At 39.5% G+C, this 17,273-nt stretch overlaps 1 protein-coding gene across 3 annotated transcripts in view; it reads right to left on the bottom strand.

Moving 5' to 3' along the window:
- Positions 1-17,273, bottom strand: part of ldb2a (LIM domain binding 2a) — a 65,991-nt gene that overhangs the window by 23,314 nt on the left and 25,404 nt on the right. For all 3 annotated transcript variants that reach the window (XM_016232281.1, XM_016232282.1, XM_016232284.1), the window contains exon 3: positions 2,965-3,137. In XM_016232281.1, the coding sequence (XP_016087767.1) occupies positions 2,965-3,137 (173 nt within the window). The remainder of the gene's footprint in view (positions 1-2,964; positions 3,138-17,273) is intronic.

Genomic DNA, 17,273 nt, shown 5'->3' with positions numbered 1-17,273 from the left:
TAGATGTTGTGACTTGGACACCTCACCTCTCCAAGTTACATTGAAGGACCTATTTGAGAGGTAAGACTCAAACCACTGGCGTGCGGTTCCTGAGATGCCATTTTCCAATAGGGTTGACAGGAGAATCTGGTGGTTCACCGTATATCAAAAGCAGCGGAGAGATCCAGCAAGATAAGTATAGAAGATTTAGAAGCCGCTCTTGCCAGTCTTAGGGCTTCAACAACTGAAAGCAAGGCAGTCTCGGTCGAATGTCCACTTCTGAAGCCAGATTGGTTGCTGTCCAGGAGGTTGTTCTGTGTGAGAAAGGCTGAGACTTGGTTGAACACAACTCGTTCAAGTGTTTTTGCAATGAAAGATAAAAGTGAAATTGGTCTGTAGTTCTCTAAAAGAGTTGGGTTAAGAGTGGGTTTCTTAAGAAGTGGGGTTACACGAGCCTGTTTACATGTTGAGGGAAAAAACACCAGTGTAAAGGGATGTGTTAACGATGTGAGTGAGTGCAGGTACAACGGCAGGAGAAATGGATTGAAGGAGATGAGATGGAATAGGATCAAGCGGACAAGTAGTAGGATGATTGGAAAAGATGAGTTTAGAGACTTCTGCCTCAGAGAGTGGAGAGAAGGATGAAAACGAGTGTATGTTTGCTGGTAAGATGTGTTTGACAGTTTGTGGTGTGACAAATTGTGCACTGAGGTTTGTAATTTTATTAATGAAGAATGTGGCAAAGTCGTCAGCTGTTAGAGTTGATGAAGGAGGGGGAGGAGGAGGACAAAGGAGGGAGGAAAATGTTTTAAAGAGCATGCGAGAGTTAGGTGAATTGCTAATTTTGTTGTTATAGTATGTCCTTTTAGCAGTGGAGACATTAGCAGAGAGCAAGAGAGGAGTGATCGATATACATTAAGGTCAGTAGGATTTTGTGATTTGTGCCATACTCTTTCTGCAGCTCTGAGCTCAGAACGATGCTCACGGAGAACATCAGATAGCCAAGGGGTAGAAGAGGTGGTACGAGCTGGCCTGGAAGACAAGGGACAGACAGTGTCTAAACGAGACGTAAGAGAGGAGCAGAAAGCATCAGTAGCACTGTTAACATCAAGAGATGATAACTGTTCAGGGGAAGGAAGCGAAGATGAAACCATAGCAGATAGCCAGGAGGGTGAGAGTGAGTGTAGGTTACGTCGAAAAGTGACATGTGGAGGGGTATGTGTTGTGTCAGGAACCATGTTGACGTTAAGAGTGAGGAGGAAGTGATCAGAGGTGTGCAGTGGAGTCACCAGTACATGATCAGTGGAGCAGTGTCATGTGTAAATAACGTCCAGTTGGTTGCCTGGTTTGTGAGTAGCTGTAGTTAACACTCGCTTGAGATCAAAAGAGGCAAGCAGAGTGTGGAAGTCTGCAGTCTGAGGTTTATCTAGGTGGATGTTGAAGTCTCCAAGCATAACTAGGGGAGTATCATCCTCAGGAAAGTTTGAGAGCAGCACATCTAATTCTTCCACGAAGTTACCAAGTGGTCCTGGGGGTCGATAAACAACTATAAAATGGATTTTAAGAGGGTGGGTAATAGTGGGTGAATGTTATTCAAAGGAGCTGTTGATACTCAGAGATGGTAAAGGATTAAATTTCCAATCATTAGAGATAAGCAGACCAGTACCTCCACCTCTTCCAGTCAGACGGGGGGAGTGGGAAAAAGATAAATTATTGGAGAGTGCTGCAGGTGTAGCATTGCCCTCTGGTTTGATCCACTCCTCTGTCAGGGCCATGATGTTTAGTCTTGAATGACTTGTCATAGAAGTAATAAAATCTGCTTTGTTTACAGCAGACTGGCGATTCCAGAGACCAATAGAAAAAGAAAGTAGTGTATTAGTAGACATAGGCAAAGTGCGCAGGCTGTTAGGATTGCGCTGCCTACAGTGTGTGATGCGTGGTTTGCCAGTGGTAGTGATAGTAGGGATCTGGGAACACATAGTAAGAATTGGTTATAAAAACTGAAAACAGAAGGGAAACAAGTAGTAGGAAAGAGAATGATTCAAAAGCGATACTTATGTCCTTTGCCGGTGTCCCTGCTCGGTGTGACGTTACATCCAAACCACCATGAGCCAATGACCTTTGACCCTTTCTCATAATTCAACAATACAACTGTCCTCTTTATAGGTCATTATATTTTTTATTATGACTATTTACGACAGCAAGAATTCAGGCTGCAAACGTGGTGAAGCATCAAGTAGCTCTATCTTATATTCTAAAACGTCCAGTCAGCCTCTCCTGAGGCATAATAGAAATACACAGTTATAATGTCAACTGGAAATTACCTTTATGGTACAAGTGATACCATAAACCCTTTTGGTTTAGATCAATGGCAAACTGCATATTTAATCAGCAAAACGCTTAATTGACATAAAAAATGACCATGGCTTGTAATTTGCTCTCTACCTTTCAAATACATTAAAATGATTGTTATGCTTGCTTTTGTGTCCTTGTTTAGTGCATTCAGACTGTGATTCTGAAATTAAATCTCACCAACTTGCTTCTATTATTATTATTTTTTTTTTTTTACCATGACAAAGAAACTAATCAAAAACTAAAGTATATGAAAACACACAGAGTCCAAAGCTGCCAGAAATATTTCATAAGGATTCCTAACGACCTCCATCAGTAAACACATAGAATAATGGCTGTGATTAAAGTAGTAAATTATCACGCCTGCCATGTTTGTTTGTTCTATTAGACAGTTTATGGGGTTTATCACAGGGAATGTAAGAACTGAAGGAAACAGATAACTGTGTCATTTCTCCTTCCACTCTGAGGTTACGATAATGAGCAAAAATGCACAATGAGAACAAAGAATGCTTGTTTTGTTGACAAACATAGAAACTAAGTGTATCTGCACCTCATCATTTATTCATTCATTTTAAAACGTTGTGCCTGTTTAGGATATGGTGTCACACACACACATACACTCTCCTTCTTTACCTTGGTGAACATGGGCTTGCCGTGTTGCGTGACCATGGTGCACTGATCGCAGTCTACAGTGATGCAGTTGTTGTGGAAGGACTCTTTGGAGTGTTTCAGGATGTAGTAGAGGTCTGACACACCACCCTCAAATACCGTGCTGAAGTAACGAGGGATGAGGGTCCGCCCGATTGCTGAGGAGGGAAACAAGATGTCATTTACATTTTGTTTAATGTATTCTTAAATTGACTTGAAATGTCTCTACATCTCTTAATTTCTCACTGTTTGTTATAGTACATTATTAACAAGTAAGATGTACATGATCCAAGCAATTTCTTGCAACTTCAGAAATACAGTTAGTATGATTTAAAAATGAACAAAAACTGTTCCTGCATTCCCTCAAATGGTGTGACCATGCATCAGCATCAGCACTGACATAGCACGACTGGGAATTTTTGATAAAAATTGTTATATTAGCCTAACTGATATAAAATATGATAATTTTAACCTGCCTGAGGTCTCTCAAAAAAGTAGAGTTGGAATACTTATTCTTCCTTGCAGCTGGAGATAATTATGCAACTTTTTTTCTGTTGTTGTTTAACAATGAACAAAGACAGAGCCTCTGTCTGGATGTGTGGCCTCAGGTATATCTGCATTGTTCGATTTTTTTTCATAGCTTGTATTCTTGCTTCATTACAAAAAAAACTAATCGCATCCATACACACTACAACAAATCATTTTCTTAATCAGTATTTTTTGCCAAGATTTAAAAAAAAAAAGAAAGAAAGAAAAAAGAAACAATACATTTACTGATAAGCAAAATAGTGTAATATTTATATCTTGAATATATCTTAATGTAAGTTTTAAAAAAAGCTTAAAGCATTAACATCGATGTCACTATATTTAGATGGAATGAATGAAAAATAAAAAATACCAAAAATAAGAGTAAGAAAAGTGAGGTAAGAAAAATGAAATAAATGTTTGATTACTATTCACAAAATGTTTATGAAGTCTATTATGTTCACCAAGGCTGCAACTATTTGATAAAAATACAGTAAAAACAGTGATATTGTGAATTATCATTACATATATTTTAACATGTAATTTATTCCTGTGATTTAAAGCTGAATTTTCAGCAGCCACATGATAAGGAATCATTCCAATATGCTGATTTGCTGCTCCTTTCTATTATTATCAATTTTAAAAACAGCTGTGATGCTTAATATTTTTGTGGAACGTGTGATACAATGTAAAAGTCTTACTTCTGATCAATTTAATGCATTGTTTCTGATTAATTTATCTTTTTTCTGAAAACTAAAAACATGCTGACCTCCAACTTTTGAATAGTAGTGTATATATATTTAAAATATATATTAAAAATATAAATACAAACATATATCTGAGCCACCCATTGAAAAGCTTTACAAAACCTTTTAATGCACATTTAGCTGGACATCTCTGGCCAAGAAAGTAGCAGACACTCCCAGAGAAACAACTTGTACTTTTTGCGGCTGGCTTTGCAGTGTTAACTTATCATTTTAATATTGAAACTGAACGGACGAGCAGCCTTATCCAGCTTAGCGTCTGATTTCAGGCAGAAATAATCCATCTTACAGTCAAACTCCCCTTTGAGAGAAATTATGTTTGTGCCACCAGCCCTGAGGGAGCGGAACCGGGGTGGTGGAGGGAAAGAGAGAGAGAACTTCATTTACCCAGCTTCCCTTAAGACAGACGCCACTGCCTCCACCAGTTAAAACTGCACGGGCAGAAGGAGAAAATGAAACAGCTGCAAACGCGGCCTGTTTCTTAAATTGGCTAAAGTCTGGCATGACTAAATCAACACATAAATACTTGGCAGGGGGAGAGAGTGAGAAAAATGGGAGAAGGGGAGAGAGCGGAGGGAGGGAGAGCCCTAGCTTGAGCGTATAAATGAAGGTCTCCCTAGTGGTTAAGACACAGACTGAGCCGACGACAGGAGCTGACTGTTAATGAGCGAGTGAGAGAGAGAGAATGGTGGAGCAGTTTGAAGGGATGCTGAAAATAAATATGAAATACCCATGAATGAAAGAATGGCACAGAATGCAGGCAAATAAAGTGCTACAGGGAAGGACGGAGAGGAAGAAATTGAGAGAGATACAAAATGAAAGGCTGACAAGCAGGGTGACAGCGAGGGGTGTCGTGCTGAAGGGAGATGTTGTTACTGAGGGCACACCTGACTGCCCGCTAAAGTTCTAGAGCACTGTGGCATAGCGGCCCCTATGCCTAACCATGGGGCATAAAATCACAGACACACCCGCACACACAGAGACCAGTGTGTGTGCGTGTGTGTGGTACCAGGGCAGCTTGAACAAACAAGGAGCTCTATAATACCTAGAGAAATCTATCTGTTAGCATTCACATTCCTTTAAATAGCTGTCAGTCAGCTGGTGCTCCAGAAATATGGGTGCTCAGTTCTGGGCATGCAGAACTGGGTTTTTGAGGCAATCACCTAAGCCGTAAATGCCATGTGACTAATTAATAGTAATAAAATGACATCATGACAATGCTAAATGCAAGTCCTAAAAACAAACAGACACTGGCATAACATCTATATATTAATGAAATATTACATATAATATATTACATATAGAAATATATATATATTTATATGTATATATTTAATATTTATGTGATATAAAAAATCCATTTATCAAAGATTCCTGGAAAAAAAACGTATCATGGTTTCTATAAAAATATTAAGCAGCACAACTGTTTTCAGCATTGGTAATAATAGGAAATCTCTTTTGAGCACCAAATCAGCACATTTGAATGATTTCTGAAGGATCATGTGACACTGAAGTCAGAAATATTTTTTTATGTCAAAATAGAAAACAGATGTTTTAAATGGTAACAATATTTCACAGTATTACTGTATTTTTAATCACATAAATGCAGCTTTAGAAAGCATTCCTTCAAAAACCTTCAAAAAGCAACTTCCTTCAAAAACCTTCCTTAAAAATTTTACCGACCCCAAACTTTTGAACTGTAATTTATGTATACATGCAAAACGTTAAAATAATATATATTATAAAATATTTTAAATAATACTTCAGTAATGTTTTTAATATTTTAACATTCACATTTACATGCATAATTACATGCAAGTAACCCTAAACCAAACCCTAATCCTAACCCTAACCATATAGTAAGTACATGCAGTTAATTAATATTACTCTGTACTTAAATGTATAATTACACTGTAACAAGGGCAACAAAATAAAGTGTAATCAGAAAATGTTAACAAGTTATTTAGTCAGAATACATGGTTTTACATCTATTTACAAGGAAAATCATGTCTTTTTACACATAAAATTAGTGTGGTTATGCCCTCTATAAGTACGAACTAACTGGATTATTCCAACAAAGCAAACATTGACTACTTGGTCCATTAGCATCCTATGGCCAGACTATAAATACACAGTAGCATGTCACCAAGACTTCTGCTTGTTATTAACTGCTGACATTTTTCTTTTCATAAAAATATCTGGAAATACAACTATATCATCCAGAGATTGACCTCCACTGAGACAAAAGAAGAGAATATAGGTGTTCTATAAGTAGGACTAAGACTCCTACACATGAATCTCCATATAACTCTGAAATATATGTATTTAACCCGTAACCTCTTTTGCCAGTAACAAGCAATAAAATAGAAAATACTTCTCACAGGTCATTTTTAAGGTAAGCTTAATTTGTCTTATTCTGACACCTTTGCGCATTTGTTTATTTTTTCATGATGTATTCATAGTCATCTATACAAGACGAGATAGAAATGGCGAACAAAGTCCTGCTGGGACGTATTTCTCTTTGCCGCCTGTAGAGGGAGCACTTCAAACAACCTCTCTTTAAAATAAAAGTTAGCCTCAGCAGGATTCTGACAATAACCCACATGCTTTTGTGAATCTTTTTTGTCTGAGCAAGCTCTTTTTGCATGTTATGAGGGGACTCCAGACTGATTGGCCCATCTACAGAAGCGAGCACTCCAGAGATTGGATTAAGCAGTCACTTGTTTCGGGTAACACGTCGTGTAACATATGCCTCTCAAGTAATGTGTACCCAAACACGCAATTTACAAATAATTAATGTCATGTTAATTAGGCACATTAATTCACGCTGAGCATAGGCTCCAGGACGGATGCCAACACTCGCAGCCAAAAAGACAAGAGAGGAGTTCAGTTTCAAGTGGCACAGCAGACGGAGAGGAGAGTGTGAGGGGGACAGAGAGAAAGAGAGAGACAGTCAAAGACACAGAGGGGTGGACAGAAAGGTTACGCAGCGAGACAGGCAAAACATGAGAAAATAAAGACAAACAAAAGTGATTTTGCATGCAAAACAAAGGTCAACCTTTTCTCTTTTTTCCAAAAAAAAAAAAAGTCTGATTATTTTTCTTACCACCTCAACACAAATTTTTGTACCATTCGCTCTTATCTTATCACAACAACATTTTCAGGCTTCATAAAAGACAGAAAAGCACCATAAATGCCATAAGTGTGTTCCACATGACTAGTGCAGTGTATTTCAGATCCTCAAAAGTCACATGATGGCTTTGTGTGATGCACACACCAAAATTTAAGTTGTATTCACTGAAAAATTTGAACTTGTTGCATTTAATCAAAACCTATTGAATCATATCTTTTCAATGAATCACTGTTCACAAAAAAGCTCAAAATGAATTGGACTGATCTAGGTCTTGAATTCCCTATGACTCCGGTCGTAGTGGTTAATGCATCACACAAGCCATATGTATGACATGTATGATGCTTTTGCCTCTTTGTTCAAGCTTTAAAGCCTTCATTTCCATAGGCACTGATTGTATGGAAAAGTGCGACCTGTATAATTCTTCAAAATGTCTCCTTTTGTATTACACAGAAGAAATAAGAACCATACAGGTTTGGCCTGCTCTGGTATAATTACACAGTCAATGGAGTGCTCTGCAGTGCAACGCATGCTGGGAAAAGTGTGTATTGTGAAAAGAAAACAATTTAGATTTTAAAAACCTGGAACCACAGAGCTGTGTTCTAAAACACCTGGACATTTTTTTTTTTAATAAAAAGGAAAAGTGCAGAGCTATTCACACGCTCAGTTCTGAAACTTGGATATCTGCCTTTTTAGGCATCATATAGTGCTAATTTGAAGCCAGTTTCAAAATGTAGGCAGATTAATTATGAACTCTTCACTGTGAAGACAATCCCAATCCCAGGAACTGTGACAAATTCAGTGGGGGAAAAAATTTAAATAAATACAAGATGGTATAAAAAATTACAATGAATTAAATACTGAAAAGGATCAATACAAATAGTGTAAAATGATTATTTACTTCAAACTATTCATTATTGAAGGGTTCAGATACAAAAGCCTCTATGTGAAGAAATTGTCTTCTAAAATGAGCATTTTTCTCAGGCTCATGTGTGTAGGTTCAGTAATTTTACATTTATGGCAATGAATAGGTTATTTTCATTGTCATTAAAGCACTATTTAAATAAACTACTGTTTATCTGTTTGAGGTTGGTAAGATTTTGTAAATGTTTTTGATAGTCTCTTATAGAAGTCTCTCATAGAGCTCATCGATGCTGCATTTATTTAAAATGTGGTAAAAACAATACAGTAATAATGAATCTATTTTAATTGTCTTCAGTTTTGCATGATCCATTAGAGATCATTCTAATATGCCAATTTGCTGCTTAATAAACATTTCTTATTATTATCAATGTTGAAAACAGTCGTGCTGAGTATTTTTTGGAGGAAACCATAACAGATTGTTTTTTCAGGATTCTTTGATGAAAAGAAAGTTCAAAAGAGCATATTTTTTTTAAGTGGGAGAACTTGTACAATTGGTGGCTGACTAAATACTTTTTTGCCCCACTGTATATATATTTTTAACAATTTAAACGTTAAAAATGTCTTTACTGTGACTTTTGATCAATTCCATTTTATATAAATATTAATAACATTAATAACAAATATATATAAACAATTATTTCCCACTAAATTTGTCTGTGTGTATTTATGCTTCTTAGAGCATTACACACCTCCTCTGTATTGAAATCAACAGTAAGTATAATCACTTTGTGTGAGGAGCACTACTTATATGATGTACAGAGCTGCTGCAAAAGCAAAGCATTTCATTTCATTTAGGACGCTGCCTTAGAGGTCCACTACCTCAAAAAAATATACAGCGAGGCAACTCACTATGTTTTGGAGCAGAGATCCAGTGGCTGGCTGGGTTTCCCCAGGTGAGATCCCATTAAAAAACAGGTGAATATTTTTAGAACTGAGAAAATGCTGAAAAGAACTGCAACAGCAGCATCATTAATTGTGCTTCAGCATTATGGGAAGGGAATATTGCACCCACTTTTTTTAGGTCACACTGTGACTTTCCAAACAGCAGGCCAAAAGTGCACAATCCCGCCTGCTGTGAGCGAGCTAAACTTAATTTCCACCATTACAAAAAACTCGTTATTTATGAAGCGTGCCATAAGAACTTACGAGGTCGTAGCAACAAACGTGTAAGCGAGTAAAAATGAAGAAAGGGTTTCAAAGCAAAGCGCAACAGTGAACTTATCAAACACCACAACTGCGGTTTTAGTTATTCAACTTCAATATTGACTGACTGCAAGAAGCTTGCAAGATTTTCATTTGGCGCGAGACACAGTGAGGGTTCCAAAAAGAATGCGGTTTATAAAAATGGATAAAAAAAGAGAAGAACAGCTCTCGCCCTGCCCTTCCTTGTCAGTAATTATCTCTCTGGGGAAAATCGCTCCATTCCAAAACACAACCCACACTTACATTCTCTCTCTCTTTCGCACACATGAATTCTAAACCTAAAATGCAAAAGCAGCTCCCATGACTCTATGTTTTACCCTCTCTGATGGGACAACATTCAGATTGTAAGCGTGAATTATGAATAGATAATGATTAGGTATTGGTTCAAACAGAGATGTGAGAATACACAGTCTAAGCCTCTCAGAGGATAAGTTGGTGAGGTGAAACTGGAATAATATATACCAGAGAGATGATTTGTCAAAGGATTGTGTAGTGCTTTTGCTATCTAGCTGAATAGTTCAAGCAACTGTTAACCTCTGTTTGAAATAATTCTGTTGTTTGCAATATGCAATTCAAAATGTTCTGTCAAAATGTCAAAAATACACAAATAATAAATGAATATTAAAAATAAAAAACAACAACATATACCAGTCTTTCGGCATGACCAAGTATAACACTTTAGATTAGGCAACACATATTCAGTTTTCCCTAAGATATGGACTAGGGTTAAGGGATCTAGAATATGGTAATGCATAAAAAGGCATTAATATGTGCTTTATAAGTACTAATAAACAGCAAATACGCTAGTAATATACATTCTAATAAGCAATTATTTAATAGTGAATACTGTTTCCTAATCTAAGTATCAACTTAATTCATCACCCAAACCCAAACGCAGTTTTTAGACAAAATTCTACATACCACTGTTTTTATTTGCTTTAACAATTGTATATATACATTATAGTTCACACGTTCAGGGTTGGTGAGATTTCATTTGAAAAGAAATGAATAGTCTTTTAAGCAAGGATGTATTAAACTAATCAAATGTGACTTTTAAAGCAGTTTTTTTTAAAGCTGGATAGATATCAATTAGTGCAGAAAGTAATATATATATATATATATATATATATATATATATATACAGTCGAAAAAGTCAAGACTTTAATATATATATATATATATATAAAACCATAAAAATGACCTTAGAGCAAAGGCCAGGTATCATCACCAGAAGACAACTATGAACTCTAATACAACTATATGAACGGCAACTTGGAGACAAGTTAGTCAAGTTAACATTGTGGATACCATATAAATTAAAGTTAACAACTGGTTGTATATGCCAATACAAATCTGGTATCATCACCTTAATAATAGAAAGCAAGGAAATAAGTCAGGAAATGGTAAAAAATGCACATAAATGAACACACACACAAAACCACAGTACTAGTATGGAATTCAGTGCCCAGAATATGAAATATTCATCTTTCATAAAACTTTAATTCAATCCCTTTTTCGCTCTTCCTTCCTTTCTCCCTTTCCCTCAAACTTTCGTCAAAGAGCATTGATCTCAGAGAATAAAATATTGTTGGTGAAAAAAAAGAGAGATAACATGAAATGATGACATCTACATGGTCGATAGGGTGCACAAGTCTGTCTGGAGTACCTGGACACCCAAACCCTTGGGCTGGTCTTCCTGCCGGCGAGTCTGAATGCTTTCTACGAGTCATATCGACAACTTTTATGATGCTTTTTTGTGTTTTTGTCTTTTTGGAGCTGGACAGACTCAATATAACAAGAGCTGTGTAACGATTCTTTTTGTGTTCCACTGAAAACCATGGGTTTGAAACGACATGGTAGGGAGTAAATGTTGACCCAATTTAAATTTTTGGGTAAACGGCTCCTGAGGAAACTCTAGGTCACAGCTCAATGTTAGTTTTTGTTATTTTCGAAGTCACAGTGTCTAAAATGATCTGTGCTACAGTGACTGATTAGAAAACAGATTCAGCAGATAAAAAGACAGAATTACGCTGTGATTATGATACACCACAGAGAATATTCTCTCGGTCTCATTGATGCGGAGGATGGGTGAGAGCGAGAGAGGGAGGTTGTCTGATAGATTCGGAGTTCTCCCTTCTCCAGCAGTAATCCCCGAAGACATCCGCGCCAAAACGAGACACAGGCGAACAGCTCCACTCACCCACAACCGCCCTCACAACACGCTTGGCCTCACACCACTGCCTCGGTGTGTGTGTGTGTGTGTCTGAATGTGTGCTGCACTTTTCCCATGAGTCCTGATCCACACTTCCCCCCTTTCCCCTCTATTCATAATTCAGGAGAGGCTGGCTTGGCCAACTCTCCCTCCCAGCTCCACCCCATGCTCATGGGGCACATACTTCCTCAAGGGCTCCCGGACGGGTGCCACCACAACCGAATCAACCAGTATGACTTCCCATCATCTTCCAGATTTGATTTATTTAAATGCCTATCCTCCATGAAAACAGAGTCTCGATAAAACGTAGCTGAAGTCTCACTTTCAGTATTGCAATATGTGCTGCAAAGTTTTACACACATTTAGCCCTGTGAAACCTGACATTTGAAATCATAGTCAGAAAAATATTGTTGTTTTAATTTGGAACAGTTAATTGAAGACAAAATCTAGACAAAAGCTAAAAAAAATTTAATAAAAAAGTTTGCATATGTGCTTTATGTTAAGTATCATATTTAATACAGGCTTTTATTCAGAGGTCCAAACTGCAAAAACACGCATTTTGGTTCATTTGCTGTGCAAACAACTACAAAAAAGGTTTATGAAAAAAATAGAAAAATGTTGGTGGTCACATGTCATTTCAAGTCTGTATAAAGTTCCATTTTCTGTGGAACACAAAACATACCACCCCCCCATACAATAGACGTCAATGTGGTCTAAAAAAGAAAAAGAAAAAAGAAAAAGCTGTACCCCACTGACTTTTATAGTATAGCCAAAAACAGTTAAGAGTTTAAATTAGAAGAAATTAGTTTCTGGGTTATTTAAAGCATCAATACAGTAGATGGTTTTCTAAAGAATTTATTTCAGTGAATTAAAAGTTCTCTCTGGAATATAAAAAGGTTCTCCTTCAGCATCATGCTGTAAAACCCCAACCTTCTGGTTCCAACTGGAGCCTTTACTTGGAAGATATAGGCACAATGTGATCTAAAGCAATCTCTCCATCAAGTATTCCCAGTGTCAAAAACATCTCCAAAGTTTCTGTCACACCACAGGACTCTTGAAGCCTGTATCATTGTCACTGTCGGGATTCAGTGCAGCATTTAAGCCTCTCTTAGCCCTCTGCTGGGCTCAAGATGATGCATGTAGATATGGTCTCCGCTGCTGATAAAGAGGATGTGGGAAGTCTTGTTCCAAGAGGTAATTCCTCCCTTTGTGCCACGATCAATCCAACACTTCCCTCCCATTCCTTTTGAGTGAATTATGGAGTGAGAGGGGAGGTTTCCTGCCGGGTTTGTTAAAATAACCTCCCCCCTTACTGCTGCGTGCACCTGACGCCAGGCCTAGGAACAGAGCCTCACATCAGGTAGAAAAGGAGCTAAAATTGTTGGATGATCATGGGACGTGCAGAAGAAGATTGTAGGATGGAAGGGACAAGTACAAAGATAAAACTGTTCCTTAGCTATCCCATTAATGTTTATTTGAGTAATTTTGAAGAAGCACAAGATAACTGATAACATATCAATTTAATATACTCTATTTCAATTATATTATTATTATTTCAATATACTCTACTCAATTTTTTATAGACATTAACACTTTAATTCAGCAAATATACAATAAATTGATCAAAAGTGACAGTCCAAAATATTTTTTATTTCAAATAATTGCATATATTAATAATATTTTTTTTTTTACATTTATAACAATAACATGTTACTTTTACTTTATTAGAATGATTTCTGAAAGATTGTGTCAAACTGAAGACAGGAGTAATGGCTGCTGAAAATTCAGCTGTTGAATAAATCGCATTTTAAAATCTATTAAAATAGAAAACAGTTATTTTAAATTGTAATTAGTTCCCTTTCATGGGAACTTCGAACTACATCCTCTAGGGGTCGCTATGGGGAACACCTCTTTGTGACCCGTGTCTGAAGCATACATTGAAAAAACACCAACAACATGTTGGCCGGCGACAGCCATGACGTCACTACCGGTGCGACTATAGTATAAATAGGCATCGGGAGAACACATCATCCTCTTCTTCATCTTCACTGACTGTTTTGTTTGAAGCGTGCATTTCCGTGGTAAGAGCGATCTCTATTCATTCATTATGGCGAGCACTAGCAAATCGTTTAGAAGATGTGTGCATCCGTGTCATCGCTATTTGACACCCGATGACACACACGATCTATACATTGTTTGTTTGGGCGAAGAGCACGCACGCGATGTCCTCGAGGGGGCAATCTGCGTGCACTGCAAGCGTTTTTCAATGAAAAAGCTCCATTCTCGTTTGTCTCTTTTTTTGAGTAAAGAGGGGCAGCCATCTGCTTCCCGCGGTTCAGGACCCACCGCTGCTGAGGCACGGAGGAGAATGAGCTTGTGGGGATCGCAGGTGGACCTGGCCGATGAGTTTAAAGAGGGGCTTTCCCTATCGCGCTTGTCGGCTGTGGAAGAGAATTAAATAATGATGTTATTTCTTTAACATCCTCTGATCCAGGGGCCAGTGCTCTGCTGGGTTCAGCCCAGGAAGAGCAGGAAATGTCTGAGGAGGGCGAAGAAGCTGAGGCTGAGCCTTCCCAATCCTCCTGCCCTGCGTATGATGAGCTCTTGGAAGTTATGGATAGCGCCACGGCGAGGCTTGACTTGCTGTGGAAGCGGACTAAGGAAGTGACATCGCGAGGTCGTCTCGATGAACGTTACCTTTCTGGCCATAGCCCTCCAGCTCATGTGAGCCTTCCTTTCCTTCCTGATCTCCATACTGAGATCGAGAAGAAATGGAAGAGGCCGATTACCTCACGCATCCATCGGTTCCAGCATAACAGTTATGCATTGAGGCGAGCGATTAGGGCTGTCGCGGTGAGGGAATTTCCCTTGCGGTAATTTTGAGTGGCTCAATAGGTATTAACGCCATACATACACACACACATACAGTGGGGCAAAAAAGTATTTAGTCAGCCACCAATTGTGCAAGTTCTCCCACTTAAAAAGATGAGAGAGGCCTGTTTTTCATCATAGGTATACCTCAACTATGAGAGACAAAATGAGTTCTAGACGGGCTGTCAGTCAGTGCAGTTACAGTGTTGCGCCACAAGGTGGTGGAACGTGACTGTCATTCAACTACACGTTCAAAAACGCTGATTCATTCATTCAAAGAGACATAATGAAACACGCTGTTGAAATCATTTTAACTTTGAGTGCCACTTTAGAAGGCTCAGCTGACCAGATATGCGTCGATGCTAAGACAGAGATTTTGCTTTCCTTGGACATGACAACCTATTTTCACAAATATGACTCGGCCTGGAGGACAGACGCAAGTAATCGCATATGCTCAGTCGATCTCTCTCTCATTCACTGTTTGTTTAGGCTTGTTAAGTGCAAATCTATGGAGCCTCTGTACAAATCAGCATGGTACACATTATGTTATCATTACTAACTTGTTTAATATTCAGTCCACATGCATGAAGTGTAAAACGAGAAGGGCATAACCTTACGAAAAAAGAAAACAGGCAAAAATTGCTGCGGTTCTTGCATTCCTCTGCGGTTTGCTCATCAATAGCGCGGTATTGCGATATTGCATTATCACGACAGCTCTACGAGCGATGCTCACCCATAGAGAGACGCTAGCCAGCTATCTCTCTATGGGTGAGACATCTTCTCTCAAAACTCCCTCCTTGCCATCCAAGCCCCTTCAGATTAAATCTTGCTTGAATGGCAGGGCATACGCAGCAGCAGGTTAGGCTGTCGCTTCGTTGCACACGATGGCGGTGCTCCAGGCATACCAGGCTGACCTGCTGAAAGACCTGGATAAAGGCGAGGGCATTTCTCCTGATGAGGTAGCTGAGTTGCGCCACACCACGGATCTCGCTCTCCGTGCTACTAAGCAGGCCGCCTCTGCTATGGGCATATCCATGGCGGCTATGGTAGTGATGGAGAGGCATCTGTGGGTGAACCTGGCAGACATCGAGAGGAAAGAAAGGGGCTTTCTTCTCGATGCCCCGGTTTCGCTCTCTGAACTTTTTGGTACGTCCCTTGAGACAGTGGTCGAGAAGTTCAGGGAGGCGAAGGCGCGCTCAGCGGCCTTCAAATCCTTCATTCCACGAAGGTCCAGGTCTGAGCCCGAACAACCCAGGTGTACTGGCCAGTCTCGGTTTGAGGATCAGAGCACAGAAGGCTAGTGTAGTGGTAGGCTAGGTAGGCAAGACCTAAGGGATGTGATCCAGACAAGGCATCAGCGCTTTCATCCGGATCAGAGTGATACTTGAGTATCTACTCATTTCCCTCGGGAGGTTTAACATCTGCCCTTATCTTCCCCTTCCTAATTCCCCTGTAACCACCATCTCTCCACCTGACCTAGATTAGGTGGGAACTTCCTGCATAACAGTCTCCTACTGGACCTATGATGTTTTGGTTGGTTCTATGGTTATCATAGTAACCACCTTACTGAAGGTCCGGTCTAGAGGCTTTTCCGGACAGAGCTCCTCTAGGGTAGGTCCTCGGTGAGCACCCACTCTGCTGGATTCAGAAACCGGGTTCTCGACTTGCAGTGATTTCCTCACTCGTCGATGTTGTATCCAGTCGGCCCTGGTTCCGGCATCATGCTTCCTGGATCCTTCCTGGATCATGCGGCCAGGTCACAGGCTTCTGAGGGAGCCTTCTTGATCATCAGGCCCCTGGCAATGCTCTGCAAACATTTCCTGGACGTCCTGGCTGGGCTTACGCTTTCAGGCTGCCCTGTCTGGCTTACCGTATCTAGCTTGCCCTGAGGGGCCTCCCGATCACCAGGATATCCCCTCTTGCTGAGGCATCAAGAGGGTGGCATTTGCGAGAACCTTCTTGGGTAATGCTGTCTCAGGCAGTGCTCCCCTCACCTTAGAGGATTGTATTTGAGCTTGCCTCTCCCGTTTGGCCCAGTACTTCCGGGTATCTGTGAGCAGATGCTTGGAAAACTCTTAAATCCATATGATGGTAAGTGCACACGTTAAGCTTTGCACACTTTCTAAAAATCCACATAAGTGGTAAGTGTGCACGTTATGCTTTGCCCACTTTCTAAAATCCACATAAGTAGTAAGTGTGCACGTTATGCTTTGCCCACTTTTCTGAAATCCTGTATGGTAAGGGTTATGCATTATTAACCTCGTTCCCTTTTTCTGAGTTGGTTTAGACTCTCTATGGATGAGGCATCTTCTCTCAAAACTCCCTCCTTGCCATCCAAGCCCCTTCAGATTAAATCTTGCTTGAATGGCAGGGCATACGCAGCAGCAGGTTTTTTCTGAGTTGGTTTAGACCAGTACCTTGGGCTCCACTCATCTAGTGTGTCTCTGTCGACACACTCTGGAAGCATCGCTCCCCTCACCATTGAGGGTTATTGTGAGCTATTGTGCTTTTTTCGAGCATTTAATTCTCTCTGAGCAGTTAGATTACTCGCTCCATGGGCTGTTCTCGTGGTAGTGTTGAGCAGTGCTCCCCTTTTATCAAAGGGTTCCCTGGAATGAGCACACTACTCCTGTGAATTCGGAGTTCTCCTCTCACATGAGAAGTT

Source organism: Sinocyclocheilus grahami, unplaced genomic scaffold (genome assembly GCF_001515645.1).
Source record: "Sinocyclocheilus grahami isolate Dianchi unplaced genomic scaffold, SAMN03320097.WGS_v1.1 scaffold409.1, whole genome shotgun sequence".
In the NCBI taxonomy this organism is placed as follows: Eukaryota; Metazoa; Chordata; class Actinopteri; order Cypriniformes; family Cyprinidae; genus Sinocyclocheilus; species Sinocyclocheilus grahami.
This window is presented reverse-complemented; position numbering and strand designations above follow the sequence as displayed.